The 27,936-nt window shown below is 45.8% G+C and overlaps 1 protein-coding gene across 1 annotated transcript in view; it reads left to right on the top strand.

The window, feature by feature from the left end:
• Positions 1–27,732, top strand: part of LOC147725374 (uncharacterized) — a 2,508,159-nt gene extending 2,480,427 nt beyond the window's left edge. Inside the window, exon 23 of the mRNA XM_086964051.1 lies at positions 27,307–27,732. Within this exon, the coding sequence (XP_086820177.1) occupies positions 27,307–27,339 (33 nt within the window). The 3' untranslated portion in view covers positions 27,340–27,732. The remainder of the gene's footprint in view (positions 1–27,306) is intronic.
• The last annotated feature ends 204 nt before the right edge of the window (positions 27,733–27,936 follow it).

Raw genomic sequence — 27,936 nt, 5'->3', positions numbered from 1 at the left:
TATCAATGCACAGTACTCCCATTCGGACTGAAGTCTGCGCCAAGAACATTCTCGAAGTGCATGGCGGTAGTAGCAGCACACCTGAGGAAGAACAAGGTGTTTGTCTACCCGTACCTGGACGATGATCAAGGCCTCCTCCTTCTCGGAAGCTCGAGCGCACTTCCAGAAGACGTGCGTTCTTTTGAACAAGCTGGGGTTGCACATCAACATGTCCAAGTCTGTCCCGACTCCGGTCCAATGCATACAGTACTTGGGAGCCTCCATCAATAAGCTGTCAGCAAGCGTGTCTCCTTCGGAGGAGCGACGCTTATCACTCCTTCGGAAGGCTCAGGCTCTTATGACCACTCCATCTACAACAGTGAGGATGGTGTCTTCCCTACTGGGATCGATGGCCTCTTGTATCTAACGCCACACGCACAACTGCACATGAGACCGTTGCTGGAGTGCTTGGAGGACCAGTGGGATCAGAGGAAAGGATCTTGGGACGACAAGATACGACTGTCTCTTCATGCTCTTCAGTCTCTGAAGTGGTGGTGTTCGGCGGAGAATCTCCTCAGAGGAGTTCCCTTCCACAAGGACATTCCCACGCAGACCGTTGTGACAGATGCTTCCCTACACAGCTGGGGGGGCGCACTCAGGAGACTTGCAGGTTCAAGGGACGTGGTCTCCGACGGAGTCCACGTATCACATCAATTTCCTGGAACTCAGAGCTGTTCACTTGGCACTGAAGGCCTTGATACGTCCTTCCAGACCAACTCTCTGCTTGTACAGACGGACAATACGACCACGATGTATTACCTCAACAAGCAGGGGGGGTCGAGATCACGCACTCTGTCGCAGGAGGCGCAGGCGATCTGGCACTGGCTTCTGGCCAGAGGACTGACGATAACGGCTACCCATCTGCCAGGTGTGCAGAATGTTCAGGCGGACGCACTGAGCAGACTGATTCAGGAAAACCACAAATGGGTCATAAACGACGAAGTACTAGGAGAAGTCTTCGCAAGGTGGGGGACTCCAGACGTAGATCTGTTCGCCACCGCCGAAAACAGCAAATGCCGAGACTTCGCCTCCAGGTACTACCAGCAGGGGACGCTGGGGAATGCTCTATGGATAGACTGGTCGAACAGCTTTCTGTACGCTTTTCCACCCATTCCCCTGATTCCGGCGGTACTCATCAAACTGGCCCGGTCCAGGGCGAGGACGATACTCATTGCCCCGGAATGGCCCAGGCAGTGGTGGTTCACAGACCTTCTTCACCGGTCTCTCCTTCCTCACATACGGCTGCCGTGCAGGCCAGACCTTCTCACGAAGTTCGGGGGGCAGATGTTGCACCCCAACCTCTCGTCTTTGAGTTTGGCGGCATGGCTCCTGAGATAGTGCAATATGGCCATTTGAATCTCCCTGAATATTGTATGGACATACTGAAGGAGTCTAAGAGGCCTTCCACTCGGACTTCCTATGCTTACAAGTGGAAGAGGTTCTGTATCTGGTGCAAGTCCAAGAACTATGACCCGACGACGTGCAAGGAAGATGTCATCCTTCCTTACCTTCTACATTTGGCGCAGTCTGGACTTAATGTTCACTCCATTAAGGTTCATCTCGCTGCATTGACTGCCTACAGGAAATGCCCTTCACAGACTTCCTTCTTCCAGATCCCTGTGATCAAAGATTTTCTGGAAGGCTTGAAGAAAGTATTCCCTCCTGTCAGGCTTCCTTCGCCTTCATGGGAACTGAATGTGGTGCTGTCCAGATTGATGAAGGAGCCTTTTGAACCTATTCATAAGGCTTCGTTGCAGCACCTGTCCTGGAAGGCGGCGTTCCTCGTGGCCATTACATCGGCCCGCAGGGTGAGTGAAATTCAGGCGTTGTGTTGCCAAGAACCTTATACTGTATTTCATGCTGCTAAGGTTGTTATGCGTACTCACCCTAAATTTCTTCCCAAGGTTATTTCTGATTTCCATGTCAACCAGACCATAACTTTGCCTATGATTTTTCAGAATTCTTCATCTCCAGCGGAAAGGTCGCTACATTCTCTGGATGTTAGGAGGGTGTTGAAATTTTATCTGGATAAAACCAAAGATATTCGTAGGTCTGACCAATTGTTTATCAATTATGGATCAGTCAGGACGGGTCTTGCTACCTCTAAGCAGTCCATTTCTAGGTGGATTGTGTCCTGCATACATTTGTGTTACCAAAAAGCTAATAAGACCTCAGGAGGTAAGCCTAAGGCTCATTCCAACAGGGGCAAAGCTGCCAGGACAGACGCTCAGGTTGGACAGGCTTCGCTGCGAAATCTGTTCGCACAGTAGTGGTGGTAATTTTCTTCTCTCCACCGCGGCTTGGTGTGGGGATGGGCTTGCCATTCTATTCACTAGATTATGACTATACACAGAGATCCCCTACTACAGAAGGAGTAGTTTCTGTCCTGTAATTCCAGTTCTGTAGTAGGGGTATCTCTGTTATAGTCATAAGCGCCCTCCCGCCTCCCTGGTGGAGAAGGTTATTTATGTATGGAATACTATAGGTCTGGCGTGTTACGCCTTCAAAAAGAACTGAAAGTAAATAGGACCTGCTGTGCATTCTGGGATACTGGAAGAAGTTCTGGAAAGTTCTCTTAAAGGCACAGTATCCTATTTAAGCCACATAATGACAGCCTATTGGGCTTGTCTGTCCAGGCCTTCCTCTCTATCATTCCAGAGGCTTTTACTGGTAGAGGCAAGTTTCTCTGTGAGGAAACTGAGCAGGCTGTGTTGTATGTGTGGTGTTTTTGGTGGAATTTCTAGTTGAAGTACTGGACAGTGTACGAGCAAATAGAAAGAATCACCCTGCCATATGATGAAAGGTGGTCCCAGGTGGGATCCGCTTTTGATAGGGGGGGGAGGAAAGTCAGGGGAATACCTGAGACCAAAAGGACGAATGGACCACAAAGAGGATCATAGAAAATATATATTTTTTATTTTTTATTTTGTTAATTTAGTGCATTTAGTCATATTAACAATGTGTTCAAAGATTATACATGTAAAAATTCATAGGGTTATTAGTGCTGTTCGTCATTTTTAAAGATCAGTTCATAAAAAATAAACATAAGGAAAGAATTAGACAAGATATACAGTCGACGCCGTATTAACGCCTTACCATCAGAAAGGCAACAATATTTCATCTACTTGCCTTTCATTAAGTGTACCCACGTCCATGCAACCATAAATTCCATCTCTTGTTTGTTGCAGGCTCTTTATTATCTGTATGAAGTGACTGAATGTGCTAGAGTATGAATGAATTTTTAGATTAAGAGTGCCTGTTGAGCCCCCTGTTTTATCTCCCGGAGTGTGTGGAACACTGTATATCTTGTCTAATTCTTTCCTTATGTTTATTTTTTATGAACTGATCTTTAAAAATGACGAACAGCACTAATAACCCTATGAATTTTTACATGTATAATCTTTGAACACATTGTTAATATGACTAAATGCACTAAATTAACAAAATTAAAAATAAAAAATCTATATTTTCTATGGTCCATTCGTCCTTTTGGTCTCAGGTATTCCCCTGACTTTCCTCCCCCCCTATCAAAAGCGGATCCCACCTGGGACCACCTTTCATCATACCTGGCAGGGTGATTCTTTCTATTTGGTCGTTCAATTCCCCCCCCCCCTCGTTCCTGCTAACATCATTAATTAGTTTTGGGGAACCCCCTTCTATTTCAGTACTGGACAGTGTAGCCTGTGGATATAGGCTGCATTATTTGCCTTTAAATTCTCTCTTAAGTGTCTTTGCAGTTTTGCAATTTTTTGACAACTTTTAGATTATTTTTGATTGCCGGGGTCCACGCACATGAGCGGGACTATTCACTAGATTATGACTATAACAGAGATACCCCTACTACAGAACTGGAGTTACAGGACAGAAACTACTCCTTCCTCAGCCTGTACATTTTTTAAATTTGTATATCCCCAAATTTCAGCCCCGTAAGTCATAATTGGTATGCATTGTGTCTTCTAGATTTTTAATAATGGCAGTACCACCTCTAATCTTTTTGGCTTAGGGAGGTTCAATACTGAGTTTATAGCTTTAATGAACTTAGACCTTCCATAAGCCCAATGTGGGGTCCATGAGCCGCTATCTGAGAATTGTATGCCCAGGTAGGGAAAAGTGCGAGTGCATAACAGGGAGTCTTGGTCCAAGGTGATCCTATTAATGTGGCATTTATTAGGGCCACAACACATTTAAAAATGATTTTTTAAAATTAGTACAAAGATCCAGACTATGCATAAAATCTACAAATCCCCTAACTAAAATCCTCAGAGCATTCGGTGTGCGACCCATTAAAACCGCATCATCTGCATAGAGTAAGGAGGGGAGTTTAGTGCCATTTATTATTGGGACGTCGGGAGTTTGATTAGATAAAACATTGTGGAGTTCATTAATATATAAAATAAATAAAAGAGGGGCAAGAACGCACCCTTGTCTGACACCTCTACCGACCGTTATGTCTCCTGACACTGCTCCATCCATACTAATCCTTACTCGAGCTTTCAAATCTCTATGAAGGTAGGCTAAAAAGTATACCAAATTATTGTCCAGACCGTAATCCAGGAGGCGTTGCCAAAGCCTTGATCTGTTGACAAAATCAAAGGCGGGCGAGAGGTCCATAAATGCCAGATAAAGTGGACTGTGTCGAGCAATGGTATATTTCCCTATTATTAGATTAAGGTTCAGACACTGTTTTACTGTGCCTAGGTGGCTCCGAAACCCCAACTGGCATTTATTCAAAATGTTTCCATCCTCTGCCCATGCCCTGATCTTGTTAAATAAGACTCTCCCTAATATTTTAAGGATATTATCGATTAATGAAATGGGCCTATAGCAGCTAGGGTCGGATCTAGATCCTTTTTTTAAAATCGGAATAATTACAGAGGTTGACCATGTACTGGGGATTTTAGTAACAGTTAAAATATTAAAAACATTTAATAACAAAGGGGCCCAGAACTCCGGCTCTAATTTTATAAGGTCAATGGGTAGCCCGTCCGGGCTTGCCTCCTCTACCTCACTTAAAGATATTTTAATTTGAGTGGGCGCGAGGTTTTCCAGGGAATTGTCACAATATAGTGGAGAAGCATATATCTTTGAAAAATGGGTAACCCATGCTTCACTAGAGATGTTGCAGTCGAGAGGGGTAGAAGGATTCCCACATGTTCTCAGAGACTTGGTGGCAGCCCAAAAAATATTTGTGTTGTTAGTTTTGGCAGCACAAACCAAATTGTCCCAGTGTTCCTTAAAGACCGTGTCGCGCCTGAATCTTAATTCCCTTTTATAGTTAGATCCTAATACACGGATAAGGGTGGGATCTCTGGGTTCGGCCGACACAGCTGCTCTTAGTTCCCTATTGGCTCTGGAACAGGTGTTGTCAAACCATTTGGGATCAGATTTATGTGCGCCCACTGGTCTAGAGATCAAACTTTTAATGCCCGCACATAATTCAGTGAAAGCATAGACTGCCTCAGATTAGGATCTGCCAAAACGAGAAAAGTCTCACATAGAGAGGGATATGTTTTTACCATCCATATAAAAGTATCCCTATAATCCACGCCCCTCCATTTAACTCTCAAGGTGTCAGTTGTGAGATGTAAGTTGCCCGCTCCTATTTCTTTCCTAAAATCGGAGCGCCGTGCAACTTTTAACAAAACAATTATAGGGTTATGATCTCCAAAGGCGGACAGCTTTACCTCTGCCCCAAGAAGATAATCTTGTAAAGAGGGGGATATAAAGACATAATCAATGGTGGAGGCTCGTCCTAAACCTCTGTACGTGGGCAGTGGATTATCAGTGATATTTAAGGGGGCAACATCCATTACATTTAAAAGACTGGAATTTACTAAATGATCTAATAACTCATATCCTCTCTTACATGGGTTATGTGTGATTGGCTGAGGGGAGTTCCCATTAAGTCCTTTTCCTATCTTAGCGTTGAAATCACCCCCCAGACAAATCCCCGCCAATTTATACTTTCCCAATAAGTTGTCTCGATCCTGAATAAAATTAAAAATTTGTGCAAAATTAGGATTGGGTGTAGTTAAAAAATCGTTATTATAAAACTTAATAAAACAGATTGAGACACCCCGTGTGTAGATTAGGACTTGAAAGTTAATATTACCAGTAGGGATTACTTTAGCTCTTCCCTCTGAGGCAATGCTGACCCATATTGATAAGCCCCCCGATGGTCTACCATATGTAAGATTGGGGGGAATAATATTAAAGCATTCGTAACCTTCAAGATATAATTCTTTAGTGGCCCAGGTCTCTTGGAACAAAAGGATATCAAATGTGTTCATCATATCTACCCAATCCACTGAATTTAGCTTTGAGGCTAAGCCTGCCACATTCCAACTCAGAACCTTCAGTGTGGAATCAAAATGATCGATTGGGTGGGGGTGAGGCACTCCAGGGCTATCACGAACAATCTCCTCAGTATCCCTGCGCACCACCAAACTGTTAGGGAAGGTTATGTTTGAGGGTCAATCAAGGGTATCTAAGTCAGAGATAGCTGAATATTGATTTACACACTGGGGAAAAGGACTGGGATGTGGATGCTGTGTCGGTGGGCGTTTATAAAAATACCCGAGGGGTAGGGCACAAATATTAGTTGAGAAAAGACTATTAGTTTCCTTAACTGCAAGTATGGATCCAACAGTCCTTGGGCGTGAAAAATTGATAACGATACAATAACCTCTGACAGTTTTTGGTGTCGGTCCCACCCTACGGACCATTAAGATTTCACGCATATCGGGCCTCCTGTACCTTTTATGTTTAGCCATCCAGTCCACACATTTATTTCTTAATTGTACCCATGACTCCAGTGTATTTTTCTCTAATGGGGGTACCCCTGCAAGGACTAGCACATATGGACAGGAAGCAGGTGGTAAATTCAAAATGTCCTTATTTGATTCGGCTTGCCCCTTATGGTTGACCACAGCAGTACTAGTATTAACTGTCGCATTACTATGTGCGACATTTGAATTAACAATTTTAGATGTGCCAGGGCATATAGATTTATTACAATTGATAGTGATTGGCACTAATTTTTCAGTTTGGGGGACTGAGGGTACAGGAGGAAGTGGTTGCATTTCTGGCGGAGGATTTTCCAAACGATCTAAACGTTTCCACAGCTTATCAAAGCTTATGTCCACTAGCCCTCTAACCCTTTCGATGCTCATGACGAGCTCAGCTCGTCATGAGGCACAGTGCTCCTGTGCTCATGACGAGCTGAGCTCGTCATGACCACACCCATTTTTATTATGGCCCAGCACAGGAGAGGGATTTCAACAGCAGGGATGTGGTTAATACGGTTGTATACTGTGTCAACAATGATATCAATAGCAGTGTCCCCAAGTGTAAAGTCTGAGAAGCCAGTTTGTGTAGACTTTGTGTGCATAGCGTTACATTGTGTGTCCTCGTCAACTTCAATGATTGGGTCAATAGAATTACAACATGGGTCGCTGCTTGGGATTGGATCAACAGTGGTTGTATTGCCCCTGAACCACTTATTTAATGTTGTGCTTTGAGAATTTAAGTGTGGAGGCTGTTTTAGTTTGGGTTTGGGGCAGGGTGGTTTCGATGCCTTCCTCTTCTTCTTTGTCCCGCATATTTCTGGATCAGGCGAAGGGGGTGCATTTAGTGTGATCAGAGGATCGGTCAAGTTAGATCTGCCTCAGGATTAACAACTAACCCAGTAATGTCGGGTCCTTCCATGTCTAATGAATTCTGTCCAGTTTCAATTTGTGGTGAGTGTGCAGTTACTATATGTCTCAGTGACTGTGCCACACTTATATCTATGGTATCACGATGATTAGTGCATGGTTGTTTAGAAGGGCCCACAGACAGTCTTCTCTCAGCCAGCTGGATTTCAATACTCACCAAGTTCATAGCGTGTTCCAGCATAGTGTCAATAGAGTTTAAATTTGCCGCTGGGATAATTGCACCGTTCTTCCCCATTTTGCCCACTTGCCCACAAATTATTCTGTCAGACTAAGGCGCCACTCACCGCTCATCTGTTGGATGCAAGATGTTAGGGGAGTGGCCCGGCCCGGCCTCCTCTGGCCCCGGACGGCCACAGACGGCCCGCCCTTGTGCCTGGCTTAACCCGCGCTTGACCCGCCCGCGTCCCGCGACGCGGGATTTTCGCCGCTCCTTTGAGCGCCTCCGGGCGCGAGAGTGGGCGGAGGTGGGTGGGATGACCAGCAAGGTGTCCTGGGGAATGTAGTCTCCCCGCTCGGCAGCCGTGTGGTGATTCAAGGCAGCGGGGGCGGGGGAGACTGATGGCAGGAGCCCCCCAGGACCGTCAGCAAACAGGTAGGGATGAATGTCACACCAGGTTCGCCAGCAAATGCCCCCGCTCCGCCCATGGTTCGCCGCTCCTTTGAGCGCCTCCGGGCACGAGAGTGGGCGGAGGTGGGCGGGATAACCAGCAAGGTGTCCTGGGGGATGTAGTCTCCCCGCTCGGCACCAGCGTGGTGATTCAAGGCAGCGGCGGCGGGGGAGACTGATGGCAGGAGCCCCCCAGCACGGTCAGGAAACAGGTAGGGATGAATGTCACACCAGGTTCGCCAGCAAATGCCCCCGCTCCGCCGAAGGTTCGCCGCTCCTTTGAGCGCCTCCAGGCGCGAGAGTGGGCGGAGGTGGGCGGGATGACCAGCAAGGTGTCCTGGGGGATGTAGTCTCCCTGCTCGGCAGCCGCCTGGTGATTCAAGGCAGCGGGGGCGGGGGAGACTGATGGACTTACCTTTGGGAACCATCTTTAGTGCTGCCTTCAGATCTCTCAAGGCGCTAGAGCATTGCTGGTCAAACCACCTAGGAGTGTCCACTACCTCTTTTGGGGTTCTGCTTCTAAGCAGCCCATCTATACAATGAGCAACTCCCTCAAATGCGGTGATTAGGTCCGCCCCCTCTACAGATGGGTCTAGACACTTCCAGACCTGACGGTTTTTATCCGCCATTAGTGCCTTATAGAATTTGTCACAGTTAATGTTAGTCCATCTCAATCTCCTTCCCTGATCCGTGGCTGTGAAGGAGCCTCTAATCTGTTTACAAATGGAATATTTAGCTGGGTCAGGGTCCCTTAGGATCAACACCAATGGGTTATGATCACTGAAGGTGCTTAGCTCAACATTGAAACTTAGTATCCTACATATTAGAGAACTTGGAACAAAAATGAAGTCAATGACGGAGCCCCTTCCCTTACCTTTAAAGGTTGGGAGGATGCAAGGGTCCCTAGCTGTTCCTATTAAATCCATTGTATGTGTGAGAGCGTGGGTACCCAACACCTTACTTAGCTCCATTCCCTCCCTAGTATGTTTCATATGTAATCCCTCTTCTCTTGGGCACACAGCCCATTCCTGTTCGCTGTTGATTAAATGGGTGCACAAGTGGCAATTAAAATCTCCTACCACCACCAATTGGGCGCTAAAGCCCCAAGTATTTCTATTCCTGTCAGCCTATGGTCCAACTCTGCCAAACTGGCCAGTGTTTGTCCGCCCTTGGTGGCATTATAAAAATTAGTTTTAGTCCCCTGTTCCTAAACCGTATTCCCTGTGTGCAGGCTGAATCCCATGCTAAGTCCTCCCATTTCCCCTATAACCTCAAATCCACATAAGTAATTAGACCTCCTTTGGCTCGCCCTAAGGAGGATCTGCGAGCTGGGACAAAATACATTTTATAGCCTTCCAGGGCTAGTATGCAACTGTCTGCCTCCCATGTTTCCTGCAGGCAAATGATATTAAATCTCCTGATGTATCCTAACCTAACCTGATTTTTTAATTTACTGGACAGGCCTGCTATATTCCAGGAGATTATGTTAATGTTTCCCTGCCCTCCTGCTGATGGAGGAATAGACCTTTGGGCAATGTGCCCAGTAAGAGGGTTGGCCCCTCTGAGGGGATTTATCTCTGTATCCTTCGTGCTATTGACTCTCTGGGTAAGGGGCTGAGTTAACGTTACAGTCAGCTCCCCGGCTAGCCCTCCAATATCCCTGGTGTGGTACCCGTCCTCCCGAGCCCTCCCTTGTTCTATAATTGCCCTCTCACTCAGTCAGACTAGATCGCTTAGGGCGGAAACGCTTTGTAGTGGCGCGTAATGATTAAATAAATGTACTGGACGCTCTCCCCGGTTGGCCTTGCCATCTTTTGCCTTGGGTCTTTCCTATTCGTGGCATGCATCAGGTCTCTATAGAAGAAGCCAAGTGGGAGCAGTCTCACTCTAGTACCATGCTCCTCCTGGTAGATCCCCTTCTTTTGGAAATTCAAAAGATCTCTAGCCATCTCCGGGAGCCTGAAATTTAGAATTACACAGTCTCCCGGGAATCCCTTCCTACTTTGTCCAATCATGACACTCTTCTGGCCATTATAATGTGCCTATGGTTGCTAATGTTAAAACCTGCGTTATTGGCCAGCCGTGAGCTGCCTTGTTGATCAGGGAACGTGTGGTTTCCTCCCTTGCGTCCCTACATGCTGGGATCCCTGTCATGACTACTATATAGGGGCTTGCAGCTGGGGGGAGGTCTAATACAGGTAATTTCCGGGTCTTAAGTGCCTGGTCCACTGCTGATGGCACTAATTCATCAGGTTTGGCGGATCAACCCCCGTAGGTCTGGTTATGATGCCAGTGTTCGGGCGATCCTCTGGTCTCTCCACCCTTGACTGCCCGCTGTCTTTCCTTAAGCTGGATAGGCCTCGGTCCTTACCCATGGTAATTCCCTCTAGAGGATTCATCATTACCGCCTCTTGCCTGGGTACAACCTGATCAATTTCATCATTTACCCCTCCCATACAATCTGTCGGCTGTCTTGCCTTAGGGTGCATGCTAGTATCAGCATCCCCCCTCCCCGTGGACCTTGGCCCCTTCTCCAGTACGGCCACAGTGCTGCCTTGTGTGATTAGCCGCAAGAGTTGCCCTTCTATCACGTTTAACCTCTCGTGCAGGGGACCCAGATACATTTTAATAGTATCTCCAGTTTTGACATTAGTTCTCTGTCACTCCCATGCAGCAATGCTGGGTCACTGCAGTTCGGGCATGGAGTGAGGGTTGTAGATGCCCCTTCTCCCATAACCCCTTTCCCTTTCACTCCTCCCCTCTGTCTTGATTTTTTTGAAGTATGTTGTCCCCCTCTCCTTGAGCTATTGGCTGGGGCCTTAACCTCCCCTGGGGTAATCGTCCTGGTTAAGATGCCCTTAGTCAACAAGGCCTTTTTTGAGTGGGTGACAACCTCATCGCTACGCTCTGGGATGGTCTTTTTCTCTGCCACCTGGGTAGATATTACATCCTCCTCTTCCCCTAGCCCTATTAAGACGGGTGTCGTGGAAATGCGGCCTAGAGTACCCCCCACCCCCCTCTTGTGTAGAGTCATGCGACTGATCACTGACGTCGTCCAATAACTCAATGGCTCGTGGAATTGAATCCGCCCCTGCTGTTGATGGAATGGTATGTATTATAGCCTTGGTGGAGGCCCTATCTGCCGTTGTGTGTTGTCCAGGGGGAATCCCAGTTAAAGGGGACGAGCATCTAGCTATGGAGCCCATGGACGATCTCTTTTGTTCTATAGGCTTGTCCAGTGAGAGCCTCTTTTCAGTTAGCTGGATTTTGTGGATTAAAAGAGATTCAGCCCTTACTAGGAAAGCGTCCAAAGTCCCCCTTACTCCTCCCCCTGTAGCTAAACTAGCCTCTTTGCGTTTACTCATTTTGCAAGCAATTGCAACAGCCCCCGGAGTGTGACACAATTACAATGTACTGTACCTTGCGGTGGAGCACGCTCAGGCTTATCTCAAACCTTCTCTCCCTCCACTTGGGTCTAGATGTTCTATTGGACCGTAAATTCGATTTAAGAGGGGTGGCCCAGCCCAGCCTCTTTCGGCCTCTGACGGCAACAGACGGTCCGCCCTTTGCCCGGCCTTAGCCCGGCGCCCGCCCGCGCGTGTCCCGCGCTGCGGTGGTGCTGGGCTGCTTATGAGGGCAGCAGTCGTCCAACGATGATGTCCTCACCGGCGCCACAGGGAGGCTCCTGGGAGACGGAGTCCCCTCCTAGCCGTTCCCCTCACGGCGTCGACGTAGCCCCGGTAGTACTGCCATTCCCCTCAGGGCGCTGGTGTCTCTCAGGTGAGGCAGGCAGTAGAAATGTTCGGCCGTTCCACTCACGGCAGGCAAAAGGAGTGTTTAGCGTGTCCCCCAAACACCACACTCCAACCTATGCATTCTTGGTGACCTAAACATTTGGTTTGACAAACACAATATGCCCATCCAAAAGCAATAATCACTGGCCTCGACCCACTGAACCTGCATCAGATTGTCCACTAATCCCACACACATCGCTGGACACATCCTAGACGTCATTTTTGTGAATACAGAACAAGTTACCTTTCAAACGATTACTCCAGTCACATGCTCAGATCACCATTTGCTTTTTTTCCATCATAAAACATTACAACAACACGCAACGCAACACACCTAAAGCAACCTTGCATGCATCCACCTATTGACTCAATGACTTAAACTCAATTTTGAAAACTTAGTAACACAACTAACATCCAATACAGATCTAAGCACAATAAATTCTGTTAAAAAAACTATGTGAGTGGCTACAGGAAGCTTTTGATATCCTAATACCACTAAGATGAACGAAACAGGACAAAAAAGCAGGCACCTTGGAGAAATACAGAGCTAAAAGAGAAAAAGCATCAAATTAGAAAGCTGCATGGCACCTGGCTCAAAACAAAAACAAATCAAGACAAACTTCACCTACAGAAACTTAACAGATTATACAAGTCAATCACTAAAGCTGAAAAAAGATACTATTCAGACAGAATTCTAAATTCTAAATGTGTAAATAAAGAATTCTATAAAATTCTTACAGAATTTCGTAAATCAAATTGCCTAGAAGGAACTTATGCCATTAATCAAGAATTCACAGACAATCTGACAAATAATTACACAACCAAAGCAGACATGTTGGACTCCTACTTAAAACAAAAAAAAGCACCAGCACCGACCCTCTCCCATAAAACTCCTCCAAAAGTAGGCTAACCCAGTCTCTGCATTCCTTCCATCAAATATCACACAATTAATTGCTGGTGCCTTTCTAACCAATGTCCATCACAACCATGTCCACCACAACATTCAAGAAAATTCTTCTAATTACCTCTGCTGCAACGCAAGTAAGAAAAATCATCAATCTGATAGACATCTAGCCACAGATTCCTTAACTTGTGAATTCTCCCTAGGCATCAGACTGGATCTGGAAAAGGTTTCTCAGCAGTACCTTTGCTTGCTGGGGGGCAGCGCCGCCTGGCTCTGTACAATGTCGGCTCCGGATATGGCGTCAGTAGAGCCATATAAGTCCCCTCCTACGTTCTGACATCAGTTTCTTCTTTTTCCGCGTTGCACACGGATCAGAAGTAGCGTATCTCTGGTAATTTTTCGGCCTGCTGTGATGAACTTTTCTTGACTGAAACAGTGTGCTAAATTCCTATGCCCTGGTTTAAGTCCTGTCCTGTGCTCACCAGATGTAGGGTACGGACCCATATTCTATCTGTATGTGGTGCTTGGGTGAAATCACGACGCCAACGAGTGTGACACCTGCCAGCAGTTGAAGCCGAAGGTGCTGCAGGAGCAGCGCATGAAACTTCTGATGGTGTGGTTGTTGCGGGCCTGCAGCTCTTCATAGCGTTGGCCATCCAATCCAGTACAGAGGTCATTCCTGTGAGCGCCACTTTTCACCCTGTGGTCAACGGTCCCAGTCTCCGGCTACATGTCATTGATGCCACAAGAGATCAAAGTCCCGGCCCTCTCTGGCTCCTTCAACTAGCGGTGTTTATCCCAGAGACTCTTCTACTTCTTCTCCAGCTTCGCTCCGGCCCCTCCCAGCTTTTCCTGGAACTGGAGCAACCTGGAGCCAAATGCAGAAGTACTACAAGGCTCTCCATCTTGTCTTTGCGCCCTCGTCTCCTTCTGGAGCACCTGCGGGTCCCAAGGAGGTCATAGGGGTAGTAGCTCCGTCATCACCAGCGGGTTCGCCCTCGGTGGCAGTTCCAGTCTCTGACACAGTGGCCTCAGTGCACGGTCCTTTGGGGCTTCCACTAGTAATGTTGGTTGATTCCGACGAGACGTCGGTCGCTCCGCCAGTGCCTATTTCTACGGCACTTGAGGACTCTGAGCCGGAGTCAGTGCTTGACACAACTGAGCGTTTCGTATGGTCGACTTTGCCTTGGCTCCTTCCATCTGCACCGACATCGACCATCGCCTTTTCTCCTTACAAAGCAGACATCCATATGGCGCTCTTCCACGTTGTTTATGGAGCCAGTTTGGCACCAATGCTTTCTGTGGATGTTTCACAGGACCAGTTGGGGGAAGGACGAGAGGGGATAGCCCCCTCGGAGCAGCCTATGCTTGTGGCTCCTACTATGTAGGACAACTGGATTGCCGAGCTGGGTAAAGCGAGCAGGCCAGATTCATCCCCTGGCTCGTGTCTTTTATTGCCTCCAGGCCTTGCCTCGGAAGCCTGTTCTTCTTTGGCAGAAGTTTTGAAAAGAGTGGCTGATGTCTTGCATCTAACTCTACCTACAGTGGGGAAGGCTACGGACTCCCTTATTGAGGTCCTTCATCCTGGCCAGTCAGGGGGTTGAACCAGTACTCCCCTTTTGCGAGGCACTTTCTGATATTTTAATGGGGGCAAAACCTGAGTCAGGTGTACCAATGGACCGCACTATTGCCCATAAATACCGCCCTGTCCCAGGGGTCCCCGCTTGCCTTATTTGACAGCCGACCCACCGCAGCTTCATGCTCCAGGTCATTACAGCATCCCCTGAGATGGAGAACCTTCCCCATTCCCCCCACAAGGAGTCCAGGAAGCAGGATTCTTGCTGAATTTTTTTTATGTTGCCTCTAGTGTGTGGTGTTACGCTCCACCATGGCGTTACGCTCCACTAACACGATTTGCGTCCTCAGATGCTTTCTCCATGCCTTGTGGGACTTCTTGGCACAAATTGTACCTTTGTTCCCAGAGGCTAACAAGGGTGAGTGGAACCAGTTGATTTTAGATGGTCACCAGGTGGTCAAACTGCTTATCAGGTGTAGAATGGACTCCACCCATTCCATTGGTCGAGCTATGGTGTCTGCTGTCGCATTGCGCCGGCAGGCCTGTCTTCGGTCATCTAGATTTTCAGAAGCTGTCCATTCAGCCTTGCTTGACATGCCATTTTATGGGGTTAATCTTTTTGGAGCCCAAGAAGATGCGGCCTTACGTAGGTTTCGGGCTAGTCGTGGAGGGCCAGACCCATAGCTTGCCCCCCTCCCTTTTTCCCTTGCTAATACAACGCTGTTATATGCGTTTTGTAGCATCCGTTGCCAGATCATTGTTTTTGTCGTGGTCTTCTGGGGCTGCTGACTAGCCGCCTGACTTCAAACCCTGCATGGGGTCATCCCCTACTGGCCAGTAGGATTCTTTGGATTCGCCTGTTGTGTGAATCCCTTATCCCCCTATTTCCTTTATCCTTATGTGATATTGCCCACTTGGGCTTATTGCCTTTTCTTCTGTTCCTTGACTGTGGCTCAGAAGTTGTTACCTGTCCTGTTATTACGTTGGGAACCTTGTTTCTTGGCTGCAGTTCCTTGGCAGACTCTTATCTCCCCTTTGGGTTCTATCATGTGTCAATGGTATACAATTTTACTCTACACTCCTTTTTGTTTCCTTCTACTCTGCAATTGTTACAATGGTGATGTGTTTACTTGAGTAGGTTTTTTCCCTGTATTACCTCAAGTTTAACGTCGCCCTTTGATTGATCGTTTTCCCCTGTTGGCTGTTTCCAACTTGTGGATTTGGTCACACACACCAGTATTGCACTATGTCACCTCTCCTTGCTAGAGGTAGGATTGGCAATTTTCGTGGAGACTTTTTGTCCCTAAGCTTGGGGCTTCAATGGTGCTGCCCGGTGTCTCTGGCTTACAGGCACCCCCAAGCCAGAGGTTCAAATTTCTCTGATGTTGGGAAAAATACAACATGCCCTAGGTATTCGACCATCCTCACCTATGCGGACGCTCAGGAGGGTCGGTCTGGTCGTTCGTTTGCGGAACGGCATAGGTTTTCCTGTATTCCTTCTACCCCACGTCACGCCCATTGCATGATCTGTTTTCCTCCCCCACAGTCGTTGCTTGGCTTGTTATCCTTGCATCCCGGCCATTGTGTGATTTGTTCTCCTTGCCTCAATGCTGTGAGTGGTCCTTGTATGAACCTGTGTTCTATATGTATATCATGTTCCATAGTTGACCTTCCCATGGGGATTGTTTCCCTCGTCTGTCTTGTAGGAGTCTTGCTCCTGGGTATCTCTTTGAATGGTTCTGGAACACTCCGTCATACCTTCTTGTTCTTGTTGACCTTATTGGTCTAGGTATTGGTACGTGTTTTGGACAAGCGCACTCTTTCCTATTTCCCCATGGAGAGTACGTGCCTGTCGAGATTCTTCTAACAGACAATGTTGTTTTGGTTCTAGTCCTGCTCTGTTATTGGGGCCACTCCCCCCCCCCCCCCCCCAGCACGCCCTCAGAAATCATAAGTTACAAAATGTATTCTACACAAAATTACAACATTTTAGTAGAAAATTGTTTTCATTCTCTTTTATTGCCATGTATTATTGGGCTGTGGCATGCATTACCTGCTAGGACGTTGTTCAGTTTTTCATGTCCATTTATGCCCTTTGGATATAATTTGTTAACCAGACCTTCCGGTCGCGCGGTGTCCATCTTTGTGTGTCTCCTGCTAATTTTTTTTTTTTTTAAAGGTTGAGAGGAATTGGAGAGAAGGACACAGGATGGAGCGTCCTCCGTGTTAAAACTTTTACTCATTCATTAGGTGTATGCTTTGTTTTCTAGGGCCTTTTCCTGCTTTGGGTAAAGTGATTTGTGTCTGGAGGCCCTTTTGTTGCTCTTATCAGGGCAGGAGCCTCTGTGTTCTTATGTACTGCATTCTGACTGTTGTCAGGTGATTTTGTGTAGAGTGTTGCCTCTTTTTCCTCAGACTCGGTTTTCACTTGCCGGGATTATCTATTCATCTTCTTGGGCCAGGCACTGTAGCTCAGAGGCTTTGTCCTGTGCTATTGATGTCTCAGGACCTCTCCAATGCACGGGTTCGATTCCCACCGCCGTCGGCAAAGTGTCAGGCAGTTGTCTTTTCCCTTGGTCTTTCTTTCCCACCTAGCGGTAGGACACTTAATTCATTTTGTTGTGCTTCGATGGGTCAATTCGCACTATTCTTAATATCTTATTTTTTCTTTCCACGTAGTGGTTTACTTTGGCTGCTCATGTGACTATGTTCTTGCATCTAAGCAAGATGCCATCCTCTGGTTGGTCGGTCTGGTGGCTCAGTTCTCCATTGTATACATTGCAGATTCCTCTGCCCCTTCAAGTGGTCATGTACCCACGTTCCAGTGGGGCCAATTATCCTTTCTTTAATAGGATCCATGCTTATCTTCTTTTGAGTTGTGTTTGTACGGGTGTCTGTACTTCGGTACCCCTATGCCTGAGGTAACATGCTTCATACTCTTGGTGCATGTTACTTGCTTGCTTTTTTGTTGTGGTCGTTACCACCTTTAAAGAAGAGCTCTCTCTCTCTTATCTTCTCTCACTGAGGTGTGGTTGATCTTTTATCTCTGTCATCCGGTCCTGCTGACCCTATTGTGTGATTGGTTTGCATACCCTCCTCCTGAACTACTATGGCTTTGATATCTAATTCACAAGATAGGGAATCGTCTGCTAGATGTCTTCATCAGATGAACAATCGGCTACATGTCTTTATCAGATGAACAAGTTACTTACCATCGGTAACGATGTATCTAGTAGCGACATAGTCTAGCCGCACATTCCTTAATGCCCCGCCCATTGTCCCCTCTCTGCGAATGACCTCCAGGTCTGGTCTTGGTGTCCTCAGTTCACGTGCTCCTGATTTGCTGACCTTTGGCATGGGAGTGGTCCTCCCTTTTCTATATTCTGCTTCTGTTTTGATTGAGTTCTGCAGATCCATTGGTCTGGTTTCATTGGCCTTATATGGCGTTATTTTCTTTCCCCCCTTTTCTCTTGGTATATGATCAAAGGGGTTCCACCCTTTCCTCCAAGTGTATGGTTGAGGCAGTAGGATGTGTTTTTCTTGTGTCATGCACCTCTGCTCAGTGTTCTACATGACATGTGCTTCATTGACTTTTTGGCCTTTTCCTCAAGGGTGTTCTCTGATATTATCATACCTTTATTCCCCTTTTTCGTTTGTTGTTGTACAGATTTTTCCTTTTTTTAGCCACAGCCAATTTCTATGTGTCTCTGCATTCTGCGCGGAAAGTTTCACAGAAGAAGATGATGTCAGTGCGCCGGAGGGGATTCGCATGGCTCCAATGTCATACCAGCGTGCAGAGGCGCTGCTGAGAATTTTCCTGGATCCTCATCTGATGCCTGGGGAGTATTCAGAAGTTAATGAATCTGCGGCTAGACTATCTCTCTACCAGAAACATCATTACCAAAGGAAAGTAACTTGTTCTTAGACTAATGGAATGTTTCCAGAAGACCTAAAGTCATACATACACCAGTTACTAAAGAAAACAACCCTGGACCCACTCAACCTGAACAAATACAGACCAATTACAAATGCACCTTTCGTGGGCAAATTTGCAAATCATTTCGCAACCAAAGAAGACAAGTTGGACGCCTATTTAAAACAAAGAAAAAGCACCAGCACCAACTCTACTAAAAAAACCTCTAAGAGTAGGCTAACCCAGCCTCTGCATTCCTTCCAGCAAATATAACACAATGATTTTATGCATCTGGTTAAAGCAAGCAGGCCTGCTGGTAGCCCTTCTGACCCATATCCACCACAATCATGTCCATCACAACATTCAAAAAAATTCTTCTAACTACCATGATGGCACACCAGTAAGAAGAATCATCATATAACTAAAGGAATATTTCCAGGAGACCTAAAGTCATACATACACCTGTTACTAAAGAAAACAAATCTGGACCCGCTTAACCTCCAACAACTAAAGACCAATTACAAATGGACCTTTTTGTGGGCAAACTGATAGAAAGAGCAGCATTCACCCAGGTGTCACAATTCATTGAAGATAATGCCATACTTTCAGAATTCCCTCATTGCCATCTGGGATGACCTTAGGAACACAATTGACCGGAACGGGGTTGTTGCACTACTACTCTTAAACCTCTCAGCTGCCTTTGACACAGTTGAGCATGACAATCCAATAAACAAGACTCTACGAAGCCAGCATAAAGGGGACTGCTCTCGACTGGGTCACATCCTACCTTCAGAACAGAACAAATGTCATTCATACCCCACTTTCTCCTCCAAACCGTACTTCACAAAAGCAGGGGTCCCTCAAGGCTCTATTATCTCACCCTTGCTTTTCAACATCTACATGAAGTCATTACTAGCAAAGATCAATCAATTTTATCTCACATTCCATAACAGGTATCTCCTACCAGTCGATCGCGAGCTACCAGCAGCTCCCAGACACCTTCAAAGTAGCTTGCGGCCTTGAGTTCATTTTGAAATAAGCACAGGGTCACATTTTTCTTTTAACATTAAGTGAAGACTGTGTTTACTTTACATTATTATCATCAGGCTGCAGATAGCAGAGCTTGATATTGAGCTGTGCTCAGTCAGATTCATGGGCCTCGCAGGGTCACAGAGGTAAAGAACTGAAGTATTTAACTCTTAAATAAAAGTCCTTGTTGACTAAATATTACAGTTTGAACAAATTGATGTTTCCGAAGCCTATTAGATGGGAGGATATTAAAATGAAAAGTTACCTTAATGATTAACTCTTCATTTTAATTTTCTCCCATTTCAAAGTGTCACATTGCAAAGCAGCAGGCCTTTTGCTCCAAGTAACCAGTAGACACAGTTTCATATTTATTACTGAAAAATAGTCATTTGTTTCAAATGGGAGAATTTTAAAGTGAAGAAAACTATGTCTTTCATACATCAAGGGCCCTATTACGAGTCTGGTGGTTCAAGGACCGCCAGACTCATGTGGGCGCGGCGGTGGCAGTCCAGCCACCACTGCACCGGTGGTCATACCGCCCCATTACAAGTTGGACGATCGGACCGCCCTGAGACCGCCAATGCCTCCAGGGAACCGCCGTTCCCTGGAGGCATTGGCATTGGCAGTTTCAAAGACACTGTAGCTTTTAAATGAGGCTCCACCCGGGAACGCCAAGCCGTCTTCCAGACTACAAATAACTTGTAGTCTGGCGGGTGGGTGGTGGCGAGTCTAGCGGTGCGAGGGTACAGCGGTGGAGTACCGCCCACCCTCACACCACCAAACCTCGTAATAGGGCCCTACGTATTAATGTCTTTTTCCACCTTCAATTAAGCCAAATAGTTTTAATGTTTTATGAAGCATGTTGCTTAGCCTTCAGTAGCTTACGATGATTTAAACTGGTCAGAAGTAGCTCTCAATACAGAAAGGTTGGAGACCCATGTGCTTTAGCTATGATACACAAATACTCCTTAAACTGGAAAGCCCCAAAAACATTTTGGATGAAATGGAGCCATCTCAATTCGAATGCTTCCAAAACAGAAATACTCGCATGTGGCGATTGGAAAAATTATGACTCACTTACCGCCCGGCCTGACGATCTGGGAACACTGCCTAAAGTATCTAAGGAAGTAAGAAACCTTGGAATTACCATGGACTCGAAGCTATCAATGAATGCCGAAGTGGACAAAGTAGCACAAACATGCTTCGTTACTATAAAAACACTTTGACGCATCTTCCCCCCACCTGGGATTCAGGCTACTATCTCTCTTGTACGGTCTAAACTCGATTCTGCCAATAGCCTCTACCACGGACCATCTTTAACAACTATGAAAAGACTAAAACAGATCCAGAATTCTGCTGCCAGACTACTGTAATATACAGCACTACATGTAAATCCACAAGCCCCCGTCTCTCCTGACTTGAAGACCCTACATTGGTTACCGGTGGCCAGTAGATCCGCATTTAAGCTGCTTTGTTTCACCCACAAAGCGATACATGGAACGGGCCACTCTTCATCACGAATAAGATTTCCAAATAAAGTCTACAAAGGAACCTCCATTCTAGACTGCCACCTCGCCTCAAAATCCCACCATACAAGAAAAAAACCTTAGGTGGCACAGCCTTCTCTTTTCAAACAGCCAAACTATGAAACTCTTTTTCCCCAAACAAATATTCACAGATGACTATCTTATCTTCAGAACACTACTCAAGAATTCCTCTTCCTCACATTACCACCATACTCAAACATAAATGTACAGCATATCCCTGTATGTATATAAACATTTATTCGGATTATTGTCTGTATCTAGATGTGTTATTCCTTTGTATAAATGTGTATAATAATTATGTTTTTAAATATATAGATAATTGTTTGGGATGCTTAACAAATGTACATATTACCTATGGTTATGTTATTCTGTGTTTAACTAGTATGTAGGTACATTTTTATCATAGCTATCTACAATTGCTTCACTGTTGATTTATTAAAAGGGAATTAAAAAAAAATAATAAATTAGCTTAAAGTACAGCAACACTTGAAAGTCTGAGTTTATTAAATACAACTAAAATCTATATATACTACCTTTCTTACACATATATACCTTCAATGTACTTATGTATCTTTATATTTATTACTTTACTCCTAGTTCAACATGCCCAGTGCACTGCTCTATATCCCACCCTATACCTCTCAATAAATCCTCTACATATATACCTTCCATGTACCTATGTATCTTTATATGTATTACTTTACTTCTGATTCACCATCTCCAATGCACTATCCTATATCTCACCCTTTACCTCTCTCAGTATATCCTCTACCGCCACTCTCTAACTCATCCTAAACCTCATTCTACTTCTCTCGTCAATGCACTACCTTGTTTCTCACCTTATACCTCTCTCAATATATCCCCTACCTCCACTCTGACTCATTCCAGCCCCCATTCTACTACTAGTATATAAACTCTTTCCTTTTCTACTGCTCCTTGCATCATTTCAAATCTATTTTACTATTCAGATCTCCCAAATGAGCCTTTCTAAACCCTTCCCTCATGAATCCCTCCTAGACTCATCTGATATCTCATCTTTCTCTGCAATCCACTTCTAAAGAGTCTTCCCTTCTCCATCTCTCCTTTACTCATCCCAAACCTCCTCCTAATGCTATGCTCTCCAAATAACACACTTTCTAGACCCTTTCCTCTTCCATCCCTTCACTATCTTTTTCAATCCAACTAACAGGCTCATATGTCCACCGCTCAAATTAATTTCTTATTTCCCTATACTAATGCACCGCTAATCCTTTTTGAGTTCCGGAGTAGCATGCTATTAGATGGAAAGCACTTCAAAGCCTCGTCAAGGCACTGTATAAATGCCATTACAATTACCAACTAATAGTGAAGAGTAAATGGGGGGAAGAGGGCATACATAGATATAACAATAAAATTACAACAATTATATCTGAAATTGACTCTTATAATACCTTCGCATCTGAGGTGTTGCCATATGTGTAGAATAGTATATTTACATTGTGTTGATTTAGTTCCAGAGTGAGTACATCAAGAATAAACAATATAAACAAATTAATCAGAGCTAGTCTGATCAGCATGGACCTCTGGGAGGCAAATGAAGAAATAGTCTTGGCAAGATTATTATGGGAGTGTTTAAGAGCATCCTGGTCGCCATGTTGGGTGCAGGTAGCATGCATGTAACATTTTTATTGTTGTTCCCTAGCCAAATAGCTTTATGTGAATCCAAATGGTACGTGCACAGTATCTTGTAGCTGTTGTTGCAATCACTGTGGACATAGAATTATTGTGTTGAAAAAAAAAAGCTTGGCTGATGTTTGGCCTCTTACCTTCTATTTACCTATGGCCTGGCACTGAATGCCTTGCTAGAACTTAACCATGTCAAGTTTCGGAGCGAAATTGTGATGATTGTGTTTAGGGTCAAAGGGCATGGATAGATGATTTCAATGGTCAAGTCGTGAACTTTCAGGTCGGTGGCAGCGCCTGAGGTTTGCTGGGGGGACTCTGTGTCAGTGTGAGCTATTTTTTCATCTGGGAGCTCGCTATTTACATCCAAAAGCTTGTCAGTCTACTCAGTGAGCGCAGGCATGATTTAGATGCTGGCGCCTAATATTGTTTTAAAAATTGTCACTTTCTATTTTGAGCACTGGTTTTAACATTTGCATATTCAACTGCATCTTCTGCACATTTTCGTTCTTTCTGCGGCCTCCCTTGGCCCCTTCCACCGCGGCTGATTGTGCCGTTTGAGTGGAGGGCGAGGCGCCATCTTGGGCTGTGTTGTTCCTGGAGCCTGGCCGGAGTTAGCGGTCTAGCGCTTTTGGGGAGGCACGGCATAAGAAGACAAGCAGCGCAGGGCTCGCAGTGAACTTTCAGGTCGGTGGCAGCGCCTGAGGTTCGCTGGGGGGACTCTGTGTCAGTGTGAGCTATTTTTTCATCTGGGAGCTCGCTATTTACATCAAAAAGCTTGTCAGTCTACTCAGTGAGCGCAGGCATGATTTAGATGCTGGCGCCTAATATCGTTTTAAAAATTGTCACTTACTATTTTGAGCACTGTTTTTAACATTTGCATATTCAACTGCATCTTCTGCACATGTTCGCTCTTTCTGCGGCCTCTTGGGCTGTGTTGTTCCTGGAGCCTGGCCGGAGTTAGCGGTCTAGCGCTTTTGGGGAGGCAGGGCATATAAAGCAAATTTTTTTCCGGGAGCGCAGCGGACGGGCGCGCCGATGGCGCGCCGAAGGTGCGCCTAAGGTAAGCCCGTCTGCGCCCGGCAGCGCACAGGGCCAGAAATGCTGCATGTTTAGGATCTCATCATTTAGACACTCCTATCATATATAGTCGAGAGTTACTTCACTCTCTTAATAAAAACCCTTGTGGCAGCTGCACGCCATGGGAGGTTTTACACTCTATGGCGTGGGCCTGCCCTATATGTCAGTTTCAATTTAGTAGCTCTGCCTCTACTCCTACCCCTCCGGTTAGCGGTGACCCCTGTTCTAAAATTCGCGCTGCCCTCATTAATGCGCGCTCTTAAGTCAAGCATACGGAGGAGGTTCACAAGCTGATAATTGATAATTCGCTTGACCTCTTATTCGTCACGGAGACATGGCTGCACACCTTCTGTGCTCCGACGATTGAGTTGGCCATTCCCAGCGGTTCCAAGATAGCGAGGTTAGACCGTAGTTCGGGCAGAGGGGGAGGGTTAGCAGTAATTTATAGGGACAAATGGTCTTTGATGAAGGAATGCTCAGGAGCTATTGAGGATGGGGAAGCATTGGAATTTTCGATAGCTCTCTCTCCGCAGTTCACCTTGGGCAGGATGCTGATCTATCGTCCCCCAGGCCCTCTGGGCTCCTTTAATAAATCTTAGGAGGAGGTAGTCGCCCAGAGGGCGCTGATGTTCCCCAGGTTCCTGCTCTTGGGGGATCTTAATATCCATATGGATGTTCCGACAGGGTTAGGGATCTGGGGGATCTCTGCGACCTAGTTCTTCTTAGGCGACGGGGTCAGGATACCACTCATCTTGGAGGGCACTGCCTTGATCTTGTCTACTCCAATTTTAATATTACATCTGACATCCCTCGTCCAGTTACGTGGTCGGACCATTTCTTGGTAGGCTTCTCTTGGGAGCTTGACAGGACTCGCGCTTTAGCTAAAGAGCATCAGGACCCCTTCCCCCAGAAAATTAGTATTCCAGCCTTAGCAGTAGCTCTGACCCATACCCTTCCGGTCAAGTCTCTTATAATATAGAGGAAGCTGTTGAGAATTTCTCGACCTGGATAAGCTCCTCGGTTAGCTCGCTACCACAGCATAAAGGTAAAAAGCGGCCTAGAGCCTCTCCTTCCTCTCCTTGGTACACGGAACATCTTAAAACCTTAAATATAGGTTGTAAGGAGCGTGAACGGATTTGGAGGCGGGAGTACTGCCCAGCAGCTAAGGCGGAACTCCGAGCAGTGCAAAAAGACTACTATGCCGCAATTAAGAAGGCTAAAGGAGACCACTATGCAGCCAGGATTCGCAAGGCCAAAAACAACAGTAGAGAAATTTTCTCTATTGTCAAAAGTTTTACGTCCCCAGTGGCAGAAACTTTGTCGGCCCCTATATCCGTGGGCTGGTGTGAGAAACTGTCCACTTACTTCATAGAAAAAATACATAAAATTCAAGCAAGTCTTAAGCCTTCCGATTTGGTCTATTCCCCACCTGTTCCGGGTGTCTCGGGATCAATATGAATCTTGCCGATTCCCTGCCACATCTAATAGCATAGAGACGAAAGATGTGATGTGCATTTTTAGAAAAGTCGAAGTGATGGACGTAATGGCAATCTTAAAAGCACTGAAGTCCGGGTCCCCAGTAGATCCTTGCCCGGCTAGGGTTTTGAGTGGTGTGGCGGAAGTTATTGCTCCTATAGTGACTGACTTGGTCAATGAGTCCTTACAAACAGGCGTGGTACCCCTTCAGTGGAAACAAGCAAAACTTCTCCCACTGATCAAAAAACCTTTAGCGGATCCTCTGATTATCTCCAATTATAGGCCCATCTCCTTGCTCCCTGCTCTAGCCAATGTCTGTGAGAAGGCTGCCTTTCGGCAGCTAGAGAAGTTTGTGGAATCATCGGGGGCTCTACATCCTGCCCAGTCCGGATTCCGCACCTCCTTTAGCACTGAGACGGCGCTCGTGGAAGTCACCGAGGCCATTAGGGAATGTCTGGATGGGGCCGGCAGAGCGCTCTAATTTTATTGGACCTCTCTGCCGCGTTTGACACGGTCCCCCATGCCCAGCTTTTCTCTAGGCTGGAGGATATTGGCATTACGGCCGCGGCCCTCAGCTGGGTTAAATCGTTCCTCACAGACAGGTTCCAACAAGTATGGCTGCCCCCCTACCATTCATCGAATAGCAGGGTAGATACAGGAGTTCCTCAAGGGTCGACTTTAAGTCCCCTGCTTTTTAATGTTTATTTGACCCCTCTTGTCTGTTTGGCCGAGAGCTTGGGTGCGAAAATAATGGCTTACACCGACGACACCCAACTTCTCTTCACTTGGGACAAGAACAATCTATGTACCGATGGAGTCCGGCAGTGCATGTCCTCAGTTTTTGCCTGGCTTGCCCACGTTTGCCTCAAATGCAATGAGGACAAGTCAGAGATACTTCTGTACGGCCATTTTCCGGTGGCTTTTAAGGAATCCATTTGGCCCAGTGGATTGCCATGCCCCAATGGGGACTGTGGGGGTGCAAAAAATTTAGGGGTCTGGTTTGGAGCTGATTTATGCTTCCAGGAACAAATCACGCAGTTGGCGGGTACATGTTTTGGTACCCTAACCACTCTCTGGAAGTTTTTTCTCCTTCTTCCCCAAGAGGCAAAAGAAACAGTAGCCAGAGCACTTATTCTCTCGCGTCTGGACTACGCTAACGCCCTTTACATCGGTGCGCCTGACTTTTTGATTCGCAAATTACAAGTGGTCCAGAACGCGGCAGTGAGGCTCCTTTTTGACATTCCAAGGAGACTCAGCGTACGCAAGCAGCTCAGGGAGATACATTGGCTTTCTGTAGCTCAAAGAGTACGCTTTAAGACCCTGGTATTGGCCTTCAAAGCCTTACATGGGCCGTGCCCTTCCTACCTAAGGGACAGATTTGCTTTTTACCAACCATCCCGTCAGCTGCGATCAGCCACCCTTAGACATTTGGTTATTCCCAGATTTGAGAGAGTTCGTCTAGGGGGGCAATCTCTGACGGTTAGAACTGCTCAGATGTGGAACAACCTTCCCGACGTACTTAGGCACACGTCAAACCTCATAAGTTTTAAAAAACATCTGAAAACACACTTATTTAGGCAAGCCTTGTAGTTTCCCTGTTTCCTTTAGCTGACACCACGATCCTCTTTCGCGCCAGGACAGTTTCGACTAGCAGTGCGCGTTACAAGCAACTATATAACATAACATATAACATAACATGAGCAGAGAGGATTACCTAGGGTAGCCACAGTGGACGGAACAGCTAAATTATACAGCCATCTTGCACTCCGCTAGGCCATGCCCGCTGACAATTCTTGTTTTTATATATCATTTGATAGATAAGCATACACAGCAAGTATGTGCAAAATATTTTGCAAATGCATGTAGACCAGAAGCAGGAAGAAATCAAATATATCAAAAAAAGTTGAACTTGTTGTGAGCAATAATAGAAGCAATCATAACAAAGGTGTGTTTTGTGTTTTTAGATGTCCACCAGCCTGTATGATGTTCCTGAATGAGACCCATGAGCAAGCTGAAATTGCACAGAAAGCAAAATGAAAAGCCACAAACAAATGGACCAAGAAACTCTTGTGTTTATATCTAATTTGAAAGTATCTATTAAATATTCATCTGATATTTTATATATTATATGTATTATCTTTTTGCATGATTCAAGTCTACAGTACCAAATGTACTGGCATTTTATACAATTATAAGCAGTCTTTTTAAAAATGTTCCTGTAATCAATATTTTAGTATCTATTGTAAGATTATCTTTGGATGATACATTTCCTTAATTTACCCCTCTTCTACCTCAAATCATTGCATTCATTTTGATGTTTCTATTTGTATATCACAGTGTGCTCACTTAATCAGTGGTGAAAATTTACACATAAAGCAATAATGGTAATGGTGCAGTTGTTTCTGTAATATCCTGTTACGTAAAATGCCATCGTGAATTGTTTATCACATTAGAAATATTGACTAATATTTTTGTATGAAATGAGCTAGGGTGTTTATCTTGTTTTGCTTTTGAATGACCCACTTTATCCACTGTTCATTTCCTTATGATGCACTGTGGACTTGACTCTCTCTCTCATCATCCCATATATAAAT

Source organism: Lissotriton vulgaris, chromosome 3_2, assembly GCF_964263255.1.
Source record: "Lissotriton vulgaris chromosome 3_2, aLisVul1.2, whole genome shotgun sequence".
NCBI classification, from domain to species: domain Eukaryota; kingdom Metazoa; phylum Chordata; class Amphibia; order Caudata; family Salamandridae; genus Lissotriton; species Lissotriton vulgaris.
Note: the sequence above shows the minus strand (reverse complement) of the source record. Positions and strands in the feature narration are given on the sequence as shown.